Genomic DNA, 21,933 nt, shown 5'->3' with positions numbered 1-21,933 from the left:
CTGTCATTTTCAACTTACACAGGCGGCTGAGGCAAGCTGATGCTACGTAGATGCACTGAGCTCAGAAAAACGGTTCGAATAATTTACTTTATTGAAAAAAAAGGAAAAAATTCACTAAGACGGACTCATCCGTGCACTCGGTCACCTTAGACCAAAGGAAGCTTCACAACGTGGCAGTTTTGCCGGGGGCTGGATTTAACCCAGGCAGCCCGCGGGAAGGTCGTGAAACTTCCGGGGCAATAGTATTCCCTCAGAGTTTCTCAAGATTCAAACGCAACGCTCCCGGCGCGCACTTTTCCCTCACAATACTGTTAGGACAGAGAAGGGGGAACGTTAAAGATGTATCGCCAGGTTCAAAACCGAAACACTAAGTCGTTGCTGACTGCCGCCTTCGCGCGCCAACCAGCCGTTAAGTCCAGCAGGGTAAACACACAGCACCCCGCCCGCAAACATCCTTCCGGGTTGTTCCTCTTCCGGAAACAGAACGTGCGCTTCACCCAGCTCCCGTGCCGTAGACTTCACGTACTTGCTCGGCACGTGATTCACGTCCCACGGCAGGACGTACTGACGTCACAGTACGTCAGCGTTGGCCCAGCTGGGGTTTGCGTTTTGGGAAAGGCAGAACGCCGCGGAGCTGGTCGTTTCCCGGCTCTGTTTCGCTTAGACGCAATTGCTTTCCTGGTGTGAGGAGGTCTCCTAGCAGCCGCCCTGCTTTTGGGCTTTCAGTGCTGGTACTGTGGTGAGTGCACCCCTTTCCGGGCTGGCGGGGACCCACTTCCCCGAAGGTGCGGCCGGGTGGAAAACTGGGCCTGGGGCGCTCCCCGAAACGTCGAGGGTCGCCTAGGGCACTCTTTCTAATCTCGCTGTAGCTTTTTTTCCCGGAAACCTCAGTTGCAAGACTTGCAGTCGAAAGGGATATATTTTTAAATGACTTGTTTTCAAGCTGACTCAGCCGTTGGACTTTGACCAAAGTATTTTCTGTAAGAATTTTTGCAAGATTTTAAACTTGGCCCTCAGTATTCATTATTTTGAAGACAGTTGTATGGCGGCGAGATATCATATTTCAGATAGTTGTAACTGTGCTCTGTCACCTAAGTAATCATATTCTGGGTTCTGAGAAATAACTCGGGGGAAATTAATGGGTAAATCCCATAGTTTCTTTTGTTTTCCCTTCCAGTTTGTGCCCCGCCCAGCTACATTTTGCATAAAGAGAGCAAAATCAATACGGCTCTGTGTAAATAAAAATCTATAACCTAGAATATAAGAAAGGATCAAGACTGTAGCTCAGGGGTGGAGCGCTTGCCTAGCATGAAGGAGGTCTGGGTTCCATCCCCAGTACCTCAAAAAGGGAAATTTTCTCTCTCTCTCACACACACACACACGACCTGGTGGAATTAAGACAGTTTTATAAGTGGTCATATGGCCAAGGCCAATGTTTTACAGATGATCGTATTTTTTGTTTTTGAGTTGCTTTCTGTGTTTGTTCCTTTGGAATTGTGAGGCAGTGTTAGTGTTTCAGGATTTATTAGGTTAATGAGCCCCTCCTGATGCCTTTTACCCTGAGTGGGCTAGGCAGTGACTGGGCATTGAAAAATAATGTCTGACTTTTTTCTGTGCTGTGACTAAACAGGTGTAGTGGTATCTCTTATTTTTCAACACTGTTCCGTTTTGTCTCCAACAAAGTGCCAGAGATATTATCTTTATGAAAAGGGAGAGAGACCAAGGACAAAATGTTTTTCTGTGAGGAAACTGTACATTTAAAAAGATGTCTAGTTCATGGTGTGGGGTATATTGCATGTATCTATACAAGAGCTTTTGTAATTGGAAAGTTTTGGTAACAAATTACTGGAATTCAGATGTATTATATAAAGCGTAGATCATTCTTAGACTTTACTGAATAAATTGAAGAGTGTCTAAGTTCTATGTGCCATGCAATTATAGTTTTCTAAAATACCTTTTTTTTTGTTCTTTTCAGATGTACAGCCCTGAAGAGTTCCCCCCTATTCATTTTTTTCCCCTGCAGAAATGAATCTCATTATGGAAAGTGCAAAGCTTTATAAAGGGATAAAGTTTGAATTTTATGGAGTGTAATTTTGTGTATGAATCACATTTTTAATATATAGTTATCATAAAGAAAGCTAGTAAATTCAGTTACATTCTGTGTAAACATTAATTCTATTGGTAATATAGTATTAGGCATTTGTGATAACAAAAGAGCTGTCTTGATAAATTGATTCCTCATTTATCATGACTGATACCATATCTGAATGGTCCTTAAATGAAAATCAGTTTATTTAAAATTTTTAATGCAATGTAGAAAGTCTGTGTTGTGGAAATTTTATGGCTGATTTTATGGAGAAAATACCGTCAGTTGACCAGGTATAATAAAGAGATATGCAGAGTTAAGAAGAACGACAACTGATACTGCAGGAAATAGAAACAAAATAGATAATGTTTAGCAAAGGTAGACGAGTTAACAGTGAGCTTTAAACAATATTCATTTGACATCTCTTATAACAGGTGTGGGACACAATAAGGCTTTGGGTGTTGACTTCCCCAAAAGTTGTTGGCTGAAGCTAACATAACCCACTTAAGTCAATTCTGTGATAAGTTGTGTGCAGTTAGCTTTTAAATAATGTGACCCTTTGAAAATTTTAATTACCTATTTGCTAGAATAAGATGGGATTATTTTGGATTCCACAGTAAAATGCTTGTAAAGGGAAAAAAGCCTAAATTTAACTTTACTTTTGTGGCATAATCAGTAATTGTCCTTATATCTAGACTTTATAGCTTGTAACCAAAAGCAAATTAAAAAACATAATTTAGGTATTCTATAGTTACTTAGCATTTTGAGAATATAAACTTCTTTGAAAAATAGTTTTAATACCTTTAGAAGTGTGTAAACTTTTTTCAGGCCTTTAAGTCAGTTATTATACCAAATTGTGAGCAAATAGCGTGTAGGCTACTTAAAAGTGTTAATTAAGAATTCCAAAGTACTCATAAGTATCTTGGTAATTTAGGAGAAATATAAATCTAGTAAAGAAGGTATGGTGGTTCAACTAAATAGAAGTCTTTGATTTCTTTTTGTGGTAAAAAGTGACAAGAAATTGTATGTGAAAGTTTTAGTCATCAAAAAGTACTTCTTTCTACTCATGCACAAAACTACCTCCAAAGAGTTATCCAAGATTCCTTGCATCAAAAAATAAGGAGTATAATGGAAGACAGCACAATCTTGTCAAATTGGACAAATAACAACAAACAAACAATGAAGTATGATTTTTCATGTGAGCTCTACAGAATGTCTACATATTCAACTTTCCCCATCGGTGTTCCTGTTTCAGAAAGGAGTCTTGCTCGGGCTGGTTTTTATTACACTGGTGTGAATGACAAAGTCAGATGTTTCTGTTGTGGCCTGATGCTGGATAATTGGAAACAAGGAGACAGTCCTATTGAAAAGCATAAACAGCTATATCCTAGCTGCAGCTTTATTCAGAATCTGGTTTCAGCTAGTCTGCAAGCCACCTCTAAGAATACCTCTCCAATGAGAAACCATTTTGCACATTCATTATCTCCTAGTTTGGAACGGAGTGGCTCATTCAGCGATTCTGTTTCCTGCCTTTCACCAAATCCTCTTAATTCTAGAGCTGTTGAAGACTTCTCTCCTTTGAGGACTAATCCCTATAGTTACGCAATGAGTACTGAAGAAGCCAGATTTCTTACTTATAATATGTGGCCCTTAACCTTTTTGTCACCATTGGAATTGGCCAGAGCTGGCTTTTACTATGTAGGACCTGGAGATAGGGTAGCCTGCTTTGCCTGTGGCGGGAAGCTAAGTAACTGGGAACCAAAGGATGATGCTATGTCAGAACACAGGAGACATTTTCCCAACTGTCCGTTTTTGGAAAATTCTCTAGAAACGCTGAGGTTTAGTATTTCAAATCTGAGCATGCAGACACACACAGCTCGAATGAGAACATTTATGTACTGGCCAGCTAGTGTTCCAGTTCAGCCTGAGCAGCTTGCGAGTGCTGGATTTTATTACGTGGGTAAGAAAAAAAATAGCTATATGCTTTTCTAATTTTTTTCCCCTAATTTGTTTTGACTTATGTATTAGAACATGTGTATAGTCGATTTTTGGTCCTTTTTTTCCATTTAGATCGCAATGATGATGTCAAATGCTTTTGTTGTGATGGTGGCTTGAGATGTTGGGAATCTGGAGATGATCCATGGGTAGAACATGCCAAATGGTTTCCAAGGTAATATATATATATATTTTTCCCTCCCTTTTCATTGCTGGGATACAGGATCCTTGAACATGCTAGGTTTACACTCTACCACTGAGCTTTAGCCCTAGTTTCTGTCAATGTGTTTTGAATATGCATTCCTACATAAAACTCGTGGCTTGATTAAGTTTACTTTTATATATAACAAAGTCTCATCATGGGTGATTAGTCTTTCAAAAGACCAAATTAAAATGTTTAATCTTTCTGTGTACTTTTCTTCTTTTGTAAGCCATGCACCCTGGATATAATTTAACTTATTTTTGTGACTCATTTGATAGAGCACGAGTGAGCTACAGTGACATACTTCCTTTAGCTATGCTTACTGTGTATAGTTACTATCCAGGAGTCTATTCAGATTATTAAACAAATGGATTAATCCACTTATGAGGTCAGAACTCTCATAATCCCAGTTTTTTGCCTTTGAACATGCCTAACATGAATTTTGGGGGACCTTTCATCCAAATCACAACAGTACTCCTTATATACTGACACCTCATTATCTCCTACTCCTGCCAGTACCTGCTGGCAACTTCTTTCTGTCTTTATAAATTTGACTATTCTAGGTACCACCTGTAAGTGGAATCATGTGATATAATGTTTTCACCTGTGAATGCGTTTCACACTAATGAAGAATATCTTGCAACATTTCAGCAAATTATCTTTTTTGTCATTTTTGTATGATACCTGATGAAAAATAAGTTGAGGGCTATACATATAGCTCAGTGGTGGAACTCTTGCCTAGCATGCTCAAGGCCCTGGATAGTCTGCCATGGTACCAAAAAAAGAAAGAAGTATTTGATTATGCATCAGTACATTGTTAAAAATTGTACTTTGTATCATCACTATTCATTATATATGATGTAAATTTTGATTTTTTACTCTGAGAAATGATAGTTAAAATTATAATGTAAGACAAAATACTTTAATTTGAAATTTACTGATATTACAATATCAAAAATTGCTTTCAAATTCCAGTGTTTGAATTGCTACATTTTGTGCTTTGTAAAGTAAAATGAAATTCTTAAATTTGTAATTTGTGTTTAGTTTTAAATGGCTAGCAAGGGAGAAGACTTGGGAGTGCTTTTTGGTAAGTACTTTCCTGAAAACAACAGGTTTTAGTTGTGAATAATCTTTACTCTCAGTAAATGAAAAACCACAATGGATAATTATTATCACTGTAGTTTAGCACAGTTCACTTACTCATTTGTCAAATACTTAGGTACTGTTTAGAGCTATTTTAGATGCCAGAGTTGTATCAGACAAATTTCTACCTTCATGGAGTTTATTGGAGAAGGGAGAAATATGGGGCAGCAGGGTTTATTATATTTCATGTCTTTAACCATTAGAAATATACAGTAATCAGTTCAACAGTAAAAATAAGTTAAAGTTATATGAAGGTCAGGCATATAAGACAACTAGCTGTGTCGTCTTAAGTGATGAACTTGAATCTTTAGTGTGTTTATATGTTCTCTACTAACTTCTAGTGTGTGGCTAATACTTTTCAGAGTATTCCGTTTTAAAGGGGAAGGAAATTTTTGTTTATTTTTTAAAAAGGTTTGTTGAATTATAATTTACATATAGTTCACTTTATGAGTTTTAATGCACTGAGCCCTATAATTAGTACTGCAGTTAGAACATATAGAACATTTCCATCAACCCATAAATTTGCTGAGTAGAACTTCAGTGTTCTCATGAACAGATTTTTGATTATTGACTTAATCTCTTTACTAGTTATAGATGCATTCACATTTTTACTTAATGATTTTAATCATGGTAGGCTACAGTTTCTAGAAATTTGCCCATTTCTTGATTATCCAGTTTTTTGTTGTATAGCAGTTTATAGCAGTTTCTTATGAGTTTTTATGTTTCTGTGATAGCAGTTGTGATGTCTCCTCTTTCTGATTTTGTTTGGGTCGTCTCTCCTTTTTTCTTAGTTTAGCTAAAGCTTTGTTGATTTTTGTTTATCTTCTCAAAACACCCATCTTTTGTTTTCTATTATTTTTAAAATAGTCTGTTTATTTTTATTCTGATCTTTTTTATTTCCTTTCATCTGTTAATTTTGATCTGATTCTTTTTCTAGTTCTTTGAGATATAAGGTTAAGTGTTTTATTTTATAATATGGGTATTTATTTTAGAACTTTTTTTAGTGAATCCTATGAATTTTGGTATGTTATATTTGAATTTTTGTTTTTGTCAAGATTTAAAATTTTTTTCCATTTCTTGTTTGATCCATTAGTTGTTGAGGTACAAAGTGTATTGGCTTTTGTCCTCTTATTGATTATTTCATACTAGTATGATCTGTAAAGATACTTGAAATGATTTTAGTCATCTTGAATTTGTTATGACTTGTTTTGTAATCTAACTTATGATCTGTCCTGGAGAATTTTCTTTGTGTGGTTGAGAAGAATGTAGATTCTTTTGCTGTTGGATGAAGCCCTCTGTATGTCTATTTGGTTCTGTTTGGTCTGATGTGTAGTTCATGTCCAACATTTGCTTACTGATTTTTCTCTCTGGAGGATCTATCCATTTTTTCGAGTATGGTATTAAAATCTCCTACTGTTGTTATATTGGTATCTATTTCTGTTAAGACCTTTGTCTCATGTTACAGTTTGTTTAAATATAACTATCCCTGCTTTCTTTTGATTTTTATTTGCACAGAATTTTTTTTCTACCTTTACTTCCAAATTATGTGTTCTTACAGGTAAACTGAGTCTGTTGTAGATTTTTATCCACTCAGCTACTGTGTGTTCTGATTGAAGATTTTAATCCATTTACATTTAAACTAATTGTCAGTATGTAAGGACTTACTATTGCCATTTTGCTAATTGTTCTCTGACTGGTAGTTCTTTTATTTCTCTGTTGGTGTCTTTCTTTGTGATTTGATGATATTCCACGTGTGCTTTGTTTTCTAACTCTGCATCTTTTGTTACCAACTGTAGGTTTTTGCCTTGTGGTTGCTGTGAGACTTATGTAGAACATGTTACAAACATAACAGTCTATTATAAACCAACAGTTTTAATTTCAGTTGCATACAAAAATTCTCCCCTTTTGCTCTACCTCCTCCCCCTTACATTTTATGGTTTTGATAGTATTACATCTTTCTTTATTACATATCCATTAACAAGCTATTGTAGCTATAGTTATTTATATATACATATATGTTTATTTATATAAATAACTTTGGACTTTGTGCTTGCTGGGCAAGCACTCTATCACAGCCATACTCCCAGCCCCTTTTTTCTTTTTGACCATTATATATTAAAGTGATTTATATATAGTCATTACACATTTTGAGTATTCTGAATTTTATTGCATTATTTATCTTTTTTTAATATATATATTTTTAGTTGTAGATGGACACAGTATCTTTATTTTATTGATGTATTTTTATGTGGTGCTGAGGCTTGAACTCAGTGCCTCACCCATGTGGGACAAGCACTCTACCACTGAGTTACAATCCAGCCCTGCATATTTATCTTTACCAGTAAATTTTACACTTTCATGTGCTTACATGTTACTAGTTAGTATCCTTTTATTTCTGCTTGAACTCTTGGACATTTCTTAAACCATTGGTTTTGTTTTGTTTTGCCTTTTTTTCCTCCCTCTCTATTTTTTGTGGTGCTGGCCATCAAACCCACAGCCTCATTCATGCTAAGTACATTACCTATAATTGAACTATATCCCTAACCCTCTAGTATTCCTTGTAAGGCAGATATAGTGGTATGAATTCCCTCAGCTTTTTTTGTCTGGTAAACTGTATGTCTCTTTCATGTTTTTGAAACAGACATTTGCCAGGTAAAGTCTTGATTTGTAGGTTTTTATTTCCAAACACTTTAAATATATCCTTGAACTCTTTCTTGACCTTCAGAGTTTCTGCTGAGAAATCTGCTGGTAGCCTTTTGGGGTTCCCTTGTATGAAATGCGTATCTGTTCCCTTGCTGCTTTTAAAATCCTCTCTTTTAGCTTGACATGGTGTCATTCTCCCATAGTTCCAGGTGTTGGAGGCTGAGGCAGGAGAATTGCTTGAGTCCAGGAGTTCAAGGCCAGCCTGGGCAATATAGTAAGATCTCACCTCTACCAAAAAAAACAATTCTCACTTCATTTTTGATTTTTGACATTTTAACATGCCACAGTCCTCTTTGGGTAGAATGTGTATGGGGTCTTCTGAACTCCCTGTGCCTGGACATCCATCTGTCTCCCTAGATTTGGGAAGTTTTCAGCTCTTCTCTAATTTTTTTGCCCATTTTGCTTTGAACTTGTGATCCCCCTTCCTCAGCCTCCTGAGCCATTGGTATAACAGGCGTGCCCCACTGCATCCAGCCTCATTTTTTTTTTTTTTTAATTACACCTTTTTTGGTGGGGAGTAGCCTTGCATGTGTTCTGTGTGTTTTTTGTTTGTTTGTTTTTGTTTTAATTTTTTTTCTTAGTTGGATTGGCCACAATACCTTTATTTTATTTGTTTATTTTTATGTGGTGCTGAGGATTGAACCCAGGGCCTCACACATGCTAGGCAAGTGCTCTACTGCTGAACCACAACCCCAGCCCCATGTCCTGTGCGTTTATTGGCACAATTAACTCTGTAGACTTTCTGTACTGATTTTGTTGAGGAAATATCTTTATCTAGGGTGAGTGTGATAGCTTTGACTCTGTAGGATGCCTAGTGGCATAGTCTCTATATGACTCTGTTAGCTGAAGTCATTATGAGTGAGGAGTGCAAGCATCCTGTATCCAAGGAAGCAGCAAGGGTTGTTTGGGTCTTTGGTGGCAAAGTTGCTGCAGACTGGATTTCTTTTTCTCATGGGAAGTATCATGGCCAGTAGCATCTCTCTTGGCACCAATTCTACTCTCTTGGGCAGATTAAAATAATAAAACCTTTTCATTTATTTAACAATGGCTTTTGAAGAGCAGATGCTTTTAATTTTGTTGGTGTCATTTTTTCAACTTGTTTCTTATAGATTATGTTTTTGATCTTTTTTTTCATTCTGGGGTTTTTTCTTTTTTCTACTAGAAGTTTTATTGTTTCAGGTCTTTCATTTAGAAACTTGATCTATTTTTAGTTTATTTTTGCATATGATATGAGCATCAGTCAAAGTAGGGTTTTTTGGCATATGGATATCCAGTTATTTAACACCATTTGTTTAAAAAAGAAATAGAATGGTGGTAGATGTTAAATGAACTGCTTCCTGGAACAACTTTGAGAAGCTGTAGTAATTTAAAGACAAGTGTTTGAGAAACACAGTGTATGTAGATGAAAATATTTGATTTTATATTTTCCAGAGGGAATATGGTAGATTGTGCCTCAAATATAATTGAAGAGTAAACGTTATCGAAAGTTTAGCAGTTAATATAATATGAAAGATAAAATTTTAGGAATACTGATTTACAATTTCTGTAATACTGTTAAGCTTGGTAAGTAAATTGTGTTTAACAGTTTTTCAGCTTGTGCTCCTTTCTAGGTTGATATCTCTGGTGTGTTAATTGAATGATAGAAAATATCAGAATATATCACATATTAAGAATGTGTATGTTTTATGATAATATTGTTTCTCTAAATGTTTTTGCTATGAGTTGTTATCAAGTAGGTTTGAAAGCTACTTTTCTAGAATAATCAGATTATGCTTTTGGTATGAAACAATATTTAAACATATTTTTCTTATGTTTTAGGTGTGAGTTCTTGATACGAATGAAAGGGCAAGAGTTTGTTGATGAGATTCAAGCTAGATATCCTCATCTTCTTGAACAGGTAGTTGTATTTCTTAAATTAATAACATTGAATTCTGCTATGTGATAATTACAGAAATAGTATTAGAAGTGATATTTACTTCTGTTTGCTTATTAATTCTAGTTACATAGTTTGTGTCTGTATTAATAACACCTGATATTTAATTTTGTTACCAATGTGTTTGTTCAGGGCTCTTTAAAAAAGATTCTTTTTAATTTTTTAAAAAATTTTCATCCTACCACTGAATAAATTTGCAATGGGGTTGAAGAAGGATTTTAGTGGCTTTATTTTTTTCCAGGAAACAAACAGAAAAATAACTTGTTAGAGGTTGAGATCTTTTGATAGTAATCCAATTCAAACCTTACTGTCCAAATAGAATGAGAAAACATTACTATATCTTCTTACTCCTGAGGTGGGAGAAATACTTGAATTCTAATTTGGAATTGAGTGAAGTTTAAGGAAGGATATATAATTATGGTAAACAAAGCAAAGTGAAGTATGTGAATTACCTGGTTTTCAAAAGAGCATATACATTTATTTAAAATAAACTTACTGTAGTGCTACTGTTCAGATTGTTTTGAGATTACTGATTTTACCTTTTAACTTTTCTCCTGTTTCATAGCTGTTGTCAACTTCAGATACTACTGGAGAAGAAAATGCTGAACCAAGTATGTGTGAAAGTATTTCATATATAGAATGAGAATGTTTATAAGAATGTTAGGAATGAAAATATGTTTTAAAAAGAGAAGAACAAGGGGATGTTTCTGAAGCCTTAGGAAAAAATGCTGGGAAATTAACAAATATTATGTACATACTAAGATTCATGACATATTAAAGGTTTATAGAAAGTTTTCCAGTATTTAAAGTACTGATAATTCCAACTGGGAGACAAGACACATGCAAACAACAACAATAAAAAACAGCTCAAAGCAAGGTCAAATGAGAGGTACAGATATGTCCTCGGAAGAGGAAAAGATTGTTGTGACTACCATGATTTAGAAACGGCCCAGTTTACATTTGAAGTAAGAATCAAGTTAGATGTTAGGTATTAAAGTCAGATATATAATATTTCAATGCAAGGATATCTTTGAATTAGAACTTAATTTTAGCCATATCTGTTAGTATTTAAATATATATATGTACATATATTATGTGTCCAAAATTATTAAAATAGTATACCGTTTTATGTACTAATCACATCTGCAAAGGGGTGCACTCTGTTCTTTGGACAACATTTCAAGGGGAATTTGCAGATTTGTAACTGAAACAGAGAAAAGTGACCACCATATGTGAGTACTAGAAACTGACTTAGAAGGACTGGATAAAGGATTAGGTGACATTTGAACAGAAGGAGTATCTTGGTACATGGTAACTATCTCCTGTAATGGAGCTGGGAGAGATCAGATAAGTCATGGTACTCATTGTTATTTAAAATTTGTAAACACAGCTGTCAAGTGGACTGCCCTGCAATCTTGCTGCAGTTCCCTAATAAAAATCACTTTGCCAATCTTCAAAATGGCTATCTCACAAACAGAACCACCAATCTACATTATATATCTATATTTTTCTTTTTGTTCTTCTATAAAACATGAATTGTTCTTGTCCTTAATCTAAGACTGACCCTTTTCCTTATTCTCTGGATTCTTCCCCCTTCCTACCGGTACTGGGGGATTGAACCCAGGGTACTTTTACCACTAAACTGCATCCCCAGCCCTTTTTATTTTTTATTTTGAGACAGGGCCTTGCTAAATTGCTGAGGCTGGCCTTAAACTTGCAATCCTCTTGCCTCGGCTTCTCGTGTCACTGGGGTTACAGACATGCACCACTGTGCTGGCCTCATTCTTTGGATTCTGTTATGATGTTGCTTTGGTAGTGATTTGCCTTTGTCATAATCACAGAGAACTGCTGTTAGCAAGTTATGATCTGTTAGTTAGCTTTTGATGTAGTTGAGTGCTTTATCCTATTTTTTTTCCTTCCTGTTTTTGTTTTTGCATCCCGCTGCCCCTTGTAACATTCCACATACTCTGCCCACATAGCAGGACCTCAGCCTGTACCCGCCCTGTGCCTGTGCTTTGCCCTCCTTAACATACCCTCTTTCTTAGCTTCCTTGATATTAGACTCTTGGTTTTCTCCTATTTTCTTCATTGATCATGAACAGTTTTCTTTGCTGCTTGCTTTTTCTCATTTCTAAATGACGGAGTACCCTTCCTGTTTAGCTCAAATTTCTTTCTTTTTCCTAGCCCCAGTCTATAATGTTCAACCATCTGTTTAAATTGCAAAAATACTTCCCATCTTATAAGGTGTATCAGAGTTAATATTGCAAAGCAATTTCTCTTCATCCTTTATTCCTCAGATTTGCTTCTTTTCTGGTCTTCCCCATCTCAGTTAATTGTACTTAATTAATGGTATTTGCTAAGGTTAAAAGTTCTTAGTTTGTGTATTTAATCTATTAGGAGTTCTTATTTCTGTCTTCACAACATATTCCAAATATGACTGCTTTGTAACCATCTCTGTTACTATCAACCTAATCCATAATATCATCATCTGTCATAATATTTTAATAGTTTTTCCTGTTATTCATTTTACCTTATTTTCCACAAAGCAACCAGAGTCACTTTTTGAAAGCAAAACAATTTTATCAATCCTCAGCTTAAAGCCCTCCTAGAATATTCTGACAAACTTAGAAAAAAAACAAAAGATAAATTTCTTATGGGCCTCTATATCATCTGGGCATTGTCCTCTCTGATCTTCTACCACCTTCCCTTTCTTGACCATGTCAAGCTTTTCCCTTGTTTTAAGGGTTTTGCACTTGATTCTGGTGAGAGACTTCTTTTCAGGTATTCCAGTAGCTCACTCTTTCCTATCATTCAGGTCTTTGGTTTTGTTTTTATGGTGCTGGGGATCAAGTCTTTGTTTTGAAGTTTTTTCTTCAGATAGGGATTCCACATGGATTTGAACAAAGTTGTCCAGAATGCTTTTTTGACAATGTATGTTTTATGTTTATTGGAACAATTTTCCAGCAGATGGCAGTAAAGTTTCTCGAAGAAGTATGGCTGTAATTTCACAAAATGCCATATGAACTAGCATTTACCCTTTTACCAGAAAATGCTTCCCCAACTACCCTCTCTAAATGGCCTCCTGCCTCCTACTTTCTTTTTTAATCACTTATTTTTTTTCCTTCAGAGAATCCGTTTCTATATAAAACCATATTACTTGCTTACTATTTTAACCACATTTTTTATTACTACTTTACATACATTTTTGGGTGAACCAGTCTTCTATTTTATTATACTTTTTCATTTTATATTATTTGGTTCCAGCTATCCACAAGCTGGATAGTTTCTTTTCATTCTTCCTGTGATACTCTTTTTTTGGGCGGGGGGAGGGTGCTTAGGGTTGAACACAGGGCCTCATGCATACTTGGCAAGTGCCTGGAGATAATTTTTCACTTTTATTTTTATAGCATATTGTTTTCCAAAAATGAATATATATGAGAATCATTTGGGTGAATTTTTAAACCGTAAAATTCCTTTCTCAGGTATGGTGGCAGAGGCCTGTAATCCCAGTGACTCAGAGGCTGAAGCAGGAGGATTGCAAATTTGAGGCCAACCTGGGCAACTTAACCAGACCCTCTCTCAAATAAAAAGGGCTGGGGGTGTGATAAAGTGGTAGAGCACCCCTGGATTCAATCTTCCGTACTGGAAGAAAATAAAAAAGAAAAATTCAAATTCTTCAGCCTTTTTTCCTAGAGAGTCCTTCATTAAATAGGTCTAGGTTGTAGTCTGGTAAGTGGTATTTTTAAAAGGTATACCATATTAATTAGCCATTATCGAGTTCATTATCGAGTTCAGATTTTTAATAGAGTTATAGGTAAATTGATGCATATAATTCATCTTCCTGACCAGGATGTGAGAATAAAGGTTATGTCATAGTCATTTTTTTCCCCATAGTTTATGAATTTAATACCTTATGTGGAATTTAATATTAGCAAATGTCTTTTCTAATAGTTGTTCATTTGGGACCTGGAGAAAGTTCTTCAGAAGATGCAGTCATGATGAATACACCTGTGGTTAAATCTGCTTTGGAAATGGGCTTTAGTAGAAGTCTGGTAAAACAGACAGTTCAAAGTAAAATCCTAACCACTGGAGAGAATTATAAAACAGTTAATGATATTGTATCAGCACTTCTTGATGCTGAAGATGAAAGAAGAGAAGAGGAGAAGGAAAGACAAGCTGAAGAAATGGCATCAGGTATTCTGGAATGTTAATTATCTACATTATTTTTCAGTGAAGTTACTTACTGTCTCATGTTGCAGGACAACATCCTTTTCTCGTACCTACTTAATGCTGGTAACAATTCTTAGGCGTTTCTAAACTATATCTTCTCTACTACAACTCTCTCAGTTGCTTCTACTTAAGAACCACTGACTATGGCATTTTTCTGTATGATTATTTCCTGTTAAGATTCTCTTAGTTATACTAATCAGAATTTTTAACAAAAGCTCTTTTCTTGAGCAATATTACATTTCTTCTTCATACATAACAAATTTTAATCATTTTTAAAGGCAAAATTTTAAAATTCGCTACAGATATTACTTCTACTTAAAAAAAAAGTTCCTTCAAATAATATTCTTAATATATTTTTCTCACCAACCAGGAGATCCTTTTATACATATAAAAGGATCTCCTAAACAAGGGAACTTAGAATGAAATCCTAGGGTTTGATGAGAACCCTCTGTCCAACCCGAGGATGGTATGGAACTGATTTTGGTATTCATCTAGATTGTTTTAAGTCTCAGCCTCTCAGAACAAGTAATCATATATTCCTTAAACCAGTATTTGTTGCATATAAACATCAGTGCTAATACTGTGCTGATCTTGGTGATTGTTCTCAAGGAGCATGTAGATTAGCTGGGAAGAATCATGCAAACGACAGGATTAAAGAGCTAACAAAGATAAATGTTGCATAATGTAGTTTAAATTGCAGTATTGGGTTGTAAGAGACTGTTCTTTTTAAGCTTGTAAAGTAGTTAGGAATAATTTAAGACACCCTTATTGTGTGGCCATGGAGCAAAATGTTTAAGACCCATGGATTGAAATAGATTTGTGTTTAAATTCTGGCTTTTTTCAGTTACTAGGTTAGCAGTTCATTCAGCTATAAGTCAGCTTTCTGATCTATAAAATATGGACAGTAATAGTACCTATCCCACAGGGGTACTGTAGGAATTAAATGAGATATTTCTAGTAAAATACTTGAGCACAGTGCCTGGCACATAAAATTTCTTTTCTGTTAATTTTTTATTGTTGTTTTGGTGCTAGCAATTGAATCCACAGCTTCATGCATGTCAAACATACAACACTGCCACTGAAGTACGCATCCAGCCCACCTTTTAAGTATATTGATTTGGAAAGTACGAGTGGCTGGTAAAAGAAAGGATCCTAGGAAAGTGAAAAGATTTAAGGATTATAAAGCAGTTAAGCTCATGTAGAATTACTGTTGTCAGTGTACTTACCTTAATTTTGTGTCTCCAACTTTGTGTATGTTTCAGAATAGTCTTGAATTATGGATATGGGAAGGTTAGTATGTGAAAGGTCAAATAAGGAACAGGGTAAAGAGCTAAGTGTGCTAATCAGAGAACATCATTGGAATAACCTAACTGATCTGTAGATTGGAATGGGAAATAAACAAAACCAAGAGACAGCTCTTGTGCTAGTAAAATTGGGAATGATGTGGGATTTTGAAAAAATAAAGAACAAATTTGTTATCAGTGAGGCACAGATTGTGGTCAGAGAAGGAAATTTCATAGTTTTAAATGAATAGAGCTGTTCATTTCTAGAAAGTTGTAAATGGGGAAGGAAACTGGACTTCTCTTTTTATAATTTATTTCTAATGAGATTTATACATTATAGCAGTGTACTTTAAAAAAATGTTTTAAGTCTGAAAATAAGCAGCTTTATATAGTGATTGGGGCTCCAAAAGGAAGAATTATGAATAATACCATAGCAACTTATATTCCATAATAGTAAATTACTTATGAGATTTTATGTGATTTGAGATTAAAGGAGAAACATTTGCTTTTTAATAAAATCAAGCTTGATTCATATGTAATGTATTTAAAAATTTTTATAAATGTAGACAGTTTATTAAAAAAAACCCAGCCAACTATGTGCCAGATATTATACTAAATTCTTTTTGTACATTAATCCTCAAAACTCCAATAGACTGTTATTTATTTGTATTTTACAGATGAGGAAATTGATTGAGGTATATGGATGGGGATGTTAGAGAACTTGGCCAGTAAGTGGCTAAGCTTGTATGGGAACCTAAGTCTTATCTTGACTTTGTAGCTGAAGCTCTGCAAAATTATAGTTCTGCTTTCTGAGTATAAGATGTTCAAAAGAACCACTGGTCTAAGACACCTGGTTTTGCACCTTATTCTGGACAAGCCACTCATTCTTTTCTGAGTCTTTTTCTCTATCTGAAAATGGAAGGCAGTAATACTTGCCTTGTTTGATTGTTAGGGTATATGTATCAGATGAAACAATTGATATGCAAATGCTTAAAAAAAGTAAAGTGATATAATGTAAATAGAAGTATTATTGATTCCATGGTGAGAAACATTTACTACCTTTATATTTGCTGCTTACTGTCAACAGAATAAAGAAAACAGGGTTCTAATATGTGTTAGTATCTCAACTTTAAAATTATAGAAATAGAGACCCTTATTTTCTCTATTGTTTTATAATCTTCTGGTTTTATAAGTTTTCCAAATGAGAGACTTTAGAATGTAAATAAGTCATTTTGTTCTTTTTCAAGCCCTGTTCAGTAGGGTTAGTTGTTAATGACTATATGATTGTAATGGAGGAGTTTAATGGATTTTTTTTCTTTCTTTTTTTAAATAAAGATGATTTGTCATTAATACGGAAGAATAGAATGGCTCTTTTTCAACAGTTGACATGTGTCCTTCCTATCTTGGATAATCTTTTAAAGGCCAATGTAATTAATAAACAGGAACATGATATTATTAAACAAAAAACACAGATACCTTTACAAGCAAGAGAACTGATTGATACCATTTTAGTTAAAGGAAATGCTGCAGCCAACATCTTCAAAAACTGTCTAAAGGAAATTGACTCTACATTATATGAGAACTTATTTGGTGAGTCTGATGGGAAAATCATTTTAAGAAATCCTTAGCATTATGTTAATGTTTCTGACAAGCAGAATAAATCCAATTAAAAAATTTAACTTCTGCACCAAAGGTGGTATCTTTTATTGTCCAAGTAATATACCTAAATGTAATAGTTCTTGATAATATATAGCTTTCTGTAATGATATTTGTATCGTTCATTGGATAGTATGTGAAAAAAAATTAAACAGTTTTGTATTTACCTTCATAGAATGATGATTTTTGTATACTTTTCTTTCCTCAGTGGGAAAGAATATGAAGTATATTCCAACAGAAGATGTTTCAGGTAAAATAGATTTAAGACTTAAAACCAATGTGAAATATTAACCTTTTTTTTGTATCAGATGTAAAGTGAAAACTGAATTTCACTAAAGTTCTTTTTGTTATTAGGTCTGTCACTAGAAGAACAGTTGAGGAGATTACAAGAAGAAAGAACCTGCAAAGTGTGTATGGACAAAGAAGTTTCTATTGTGTTCATTCCTTGTGGTCATCTGGTAGTATGCCAGGAGTGTGCCCCATCTCTAAGAAAATGTCCTATTTGCAGGGGTATAATCAAGGGTACTGTTCGTACATTTCTCTCATAAAAGAATAGGCTAGGGCTGGGGATGTGGCTCAAGCGGTAGCGCGCTCGCCTGGCTTGTGTGCGGCCCGGGTTGGATCCTCAGCACCACATACAGACAAAGATGTTGTGTCCGCCAAATACTAAAAAATAAATATTAAAATTCTCTCTCCCTCTCTCTCCTCTCTCTCACTCTTTCTTTAAAAAAATAAAAAAAAAAAATAAAAGAATAGGCTATATTTTAGTCTTTACCAAAAAGCCTTTAAGCTGTTGTTGAACATTGCAAGCCATCTAAAATTAAAACAAGGAATGTTTGGTTCTTTATTTAGTAACATTTATGTTCTATTCTATTTAGGTATGAATAATCTTATTTCAAAAAGGGATAGTATTGTATATTTAATCTTAATCCATTTAGTTGTAAGACTTGTTTTTCATGAACTAAATCAGTATGTAAATGTGAATACAGGAAGAATTAAAGGAGTAGTGTCAGTGTTGTTATGGGTCATTTCAGGAGTTACTGGATTTGGTATTTATGAAAGCTTTGAGTACTACATTACAGTATAGTTGAAAAACTGTAAATTAGTAACACTGGAATTCATCAGAGTTGTTGACAGATTCTTTGGTGCTTTTCACTTGTTTTGTTAAGTAAGGATTTTTCTGTTACTGATAAACAATATTTCCCCTAACCTGTGAGAAACAATAAAATGCTTTATAATTATTGTATCATCAAAATTTATTTTTTTACCCTATTATAAAAAGTAATTTTCATCTGTGTTTACTCATTTGCTATGAAGTAAAAAATTGAATTCATGAAACAAATTATTGTTTTTTAAATATGATTCATGGGAATTCCTTTAAAAGACAATATAGTTGCTTTCTATAATATAGATAAAATGTTGGATTAAAACTGAATCATTATCAAAACTCTTAGTAAAATTAGATAAATCTACATTTATTTTTTTTTAAATAAAAAAAGCTTTGTTGCATAGGTGTTGATAGGGTGAGCAGATAGGAAATGGACAACTGTAGATACCTCCTTTTTGGCACAAGCCTATTTGCCCTTTCTTACATCTAACTCTCTGACAGACCTTGGAGGCGAGGTAGATATAGATAGGAGGTTTAGTGTTTAAAAACTCCATTTTCCTTTCTCCACTAGTCTTTTAGATTTCTTCAAATAGAGAATATGCTGAGAAGGGTGGGTGAAAATTTCTCCGTCCTCCAGTTTCTTCTCTTGCATTTGTTTCCCTCTTAATGTTCTGATACATGTCTGTAAATGCAGGTGCATACATCTAGGTTCAAGACCTCATATCCAGTAAGAGAAAATCTCATTTTATAGAAGGAATGTAAAGTGAATTTTTTATGCCTTAAGTTTTATTTATTTATTTATTTTTGAGGTACTGGGGATTGAATTTGGGTCCTCTACCTCTGAGCTACATTCCCATCCCTTTTTACTTTTTATTTTGAAACAGTGTCTCGCTGGGTTTCCTGTCAGATTTTGCAGTCCTCCTGCCTTAGCCTCCTGAGTAGCTAAGTAAGGATTTTTCTGTGGTTATCTGTTAGTATGCCAGGAATGTGCTCCTTCTGTAGGAAAATGTCCTATTTGCAGGAGTATAATCAAAGGTACTCTTTGTACATTACTCTCATAAAAGAAAAATAGGTTATATGTTAGTCTTTACCAAAAAGCCTTTAAGCTGTTGTTGATCATTGCAAGCCATCTAAAATTTGAAAAAGGAATGATTGGTTCTTCAACACCTGTATCTCAGACCTAGAACTACAAGAATTACAGATGTATCCCAGCAACCCCCTAAAAGTTAATAGATACAAAACATTGTTAATTTTTCTTTTATCCTGAATATTACCATACCTGAAGAGTTTATCAGCTCTTTTGAGGAGTAAGATGAAGTTCTTTAGTCAAATAACCAGTGTATCTAAATCATAGAACTAATCTTGAGTTGAGATACAGCCAGGTGGTAGAGAACTTGCTTAGAATGTACCAGGCCCTAGGTTTGATCCATAGCACTACAAACAAAAATTTCCCCACCCTTGGAAAAACAATCCCTCTTGTTATTATAAAATGTTATTAAATCTTTTATTTTGCTTTTTGCTTAATATAATAGCTGCTATATATCAAGGAACCACTGTGTGCCATGCAGAGTCAGAGGTGTTTTAAATAATTGAAATGTGCTCTGGGCTGAATTTTATCCCCTTTGAAATTCTTGAGTTCTAATCCTCAGTACTTCAGAATGAGACTGTTTTTGGACATAGGGCTCTAAAAGAGGTAATTAAGGTGAAATATGATAATATAGGTGAGTTCTAATCGACAGCCTCTAAGAAAAGGAGATTTAAAAACAGGCACACAAAATAAAGACCACCTGAAGACATTGGAAAAGATGGCTACTTAACAAGCCAAGAAGAAACCAAGCCTGAAAGAACTATGAGAAAATTTCTGTTACTTAAGCCACCCAGATTGTGGGACTTTGTTATGGTGACTTAAAACTAATATAAGGTGGTTGGTACTTTAAAGGACATAAGCTCTAATCTTTTCTGCAACTCCACAAAATAAAATTTGAACATGGGTCTCACCTGACTTCTTATCCTATGCTTTCTGAACTGTACTATGAAGCTATATTGATGTTTTTAAAAGTTGCATGGACTTATAAGAGTTCTACTTAAGTGCTTATCTAAAATTGCCATAATTTTGATCTGGAGTGTCACCCTAAGGCCCACATGTTAAAGGCTTGGTTGTCAGCTGTGGTGCAATGAGGAGGTATGTAGAAAGGAGGTTGGTCCTATAAGAAGGAAATTATCTCACTGGGAGCATGCCTTAGAAGGGATATTGGAACCCTGGCTCCTTCCTCTTTTGTTGCATCCTAGCTACTGTGACTTGAACAGGCCTCATATATCATGCACTCCACCAAGATGTATTGCGGTGCCACAGGGCCAAGTAATGGAGAATTATTGAAACCTGTGTGACTACAAGCCCAAACAAACCTTTCCTGTTCTTAAGTTGTTTATGTTGGGCCTATTGTCACAACAACGAACTATATAAATGATGTCGTTCATATTTTATCCATGTGCTGAATCCTCACACATGCCTACATCTTATAAGGTTTTATTCTCTTACCCCTTTTGTACTCTTAATGTTGGTCTGTGTCCTAATAGATGCTCATCATGTTGAGCAGATAGATGAATGTCAGATGCTTTGTTAGTTTACATATTGCCTTATTTAATTATTAAAGCGAGGGGCTGGGGATGTGGCTCAAGCGGTAGCTTGCTCGCCTGGCATGTGCAGGGCGCTGGGTTCAATCCTTAGCACCACATAAAAATAAAGATGTTATATCCACCGAAAACAAAAATAAAAAATTGTTAAAGCTATACAAGATACAATATCCCTTTTTATAAATTATAAACATGGAAATGAAGACTCAATGAAATGATGTAGACTGCTGGAGATAATAAGTGGTAGACTGAAATGTGTATGGTCCATGTAGGGGATCCTCCAGAACATGTATCTTTTTCTTGATATTATACTTCAGTTGTCTACTTTTCTTGTGTTTAGAAAGAATGTTTCTTCACCTTTTTAACCCAAATAAGGGGAACTATGTAAACATTTGTTAGACTTTTGTTTTTGTTTTTCACATTCTTTCTGAAAAGAGCTCAATTTCTGGGTCTAGAGTTCTAAAAAACTACCTGTTGACTGATACTGAAGCCAGAAGTAGGCAGTCAGTATAGATAGGTAAATCGAGTCAGGTTGGATCAAGAAGGACAATTTTGAGTCATTCTGGGAAGTTAATGAATGTGTCCTGGGCTGCCCTTCCCTCTTCAGCCTACCTTTTCCCACATTTTGGCTAGCCCACCAAGCATTTCCTATGAGCATTTCCTAGGCCTAGAGGGGTGTGTCTAGGAATGAGGCAAGGAGAAGAGAAAGGGCAGGAGAATAAAGGAAGGACATATAAAAAGGGCAGAACACCTCGCTTCTTGAGATACCAGGATACCAGCTATGGCCCTGCTCCCTTCCGGGAGAAGTCTGTTACTCCTTTTAAAATAATCCCTGCTTTATATGCTTGCCTTGGCGTGCTTCTCTAATATTCAGACTTCATGTGAGGAAGCAGAACTCGTCACTGATAACCGGCGGTATCACTATTCCATAAGTAAAAGGACACCATCAAAAATTTTTCTA

General features: G+C 35.0%; 1 protein-coding gene across 2 annotated transcripts; it reads left to right on the top strand.

Moving 5' to 3' along the window:
- Positions 1 to 579: 579 nt before the first annotated feature.
- Birc2 (baculoviral IAP repeat containing 2) lies at positions 580 to 18,479 on the top strand. Of its 2 annotated transcripts, none has more exons than XM_076846474.2 (9): positions 580 to 739; positions 1,976 to 4,046; positions 4,157 to 4,256; positions 9,948 to 10,026; positions 10,628 to 10,673; positions 14,013 to 14,255; positions 17,087 to 17,164; positions 17,439 to 17,480; positions 17,585 to 18,479. In XM_076846474.2, exons 2-9 carry the CDS (start codon positions 3,215 to 3,217, stop codon positions 17,776 to 17,778), a joined length of 1,614 nt encoding a protein of 537 aa, XP_076702589.2. In that variant the 5' UTR covers positions 580 to 739; positions 1,976 to 3,214; the 3' UTR covers positions 17,779 to 18,479. The 2 variants fall into 2 exon arrangements, with proteins under 2 accessions (XP_076702589.2, XP_076702588.2); XM_076846473.2 differs by having other exon boundaries at positions 16,910 to 17,164.
- Positions 18,480 to 21,933: the final 3,454 nt, after the last annotated feature.

Source organism: Callospermophilus lateralis, chromosome 2 (genome assembly GCF_048772815.1).
Source record: "Callospermophilus lateralis isolate mCalLat2 chromosome 2, mCalLat2.hap1, whole genome shotgun sequence".
NCBI classification, from domain to species: Eukaryota; Metazoa; Chordata; class Mammalia; order Rodentia; family Sciuridae; genus Callospermophilus; species Callospermophilus lateralis.
Note: the sequence above shows the minus strand (reverse complement) of the source record. Positions and strands in the feature narration are given on the sequence as shown.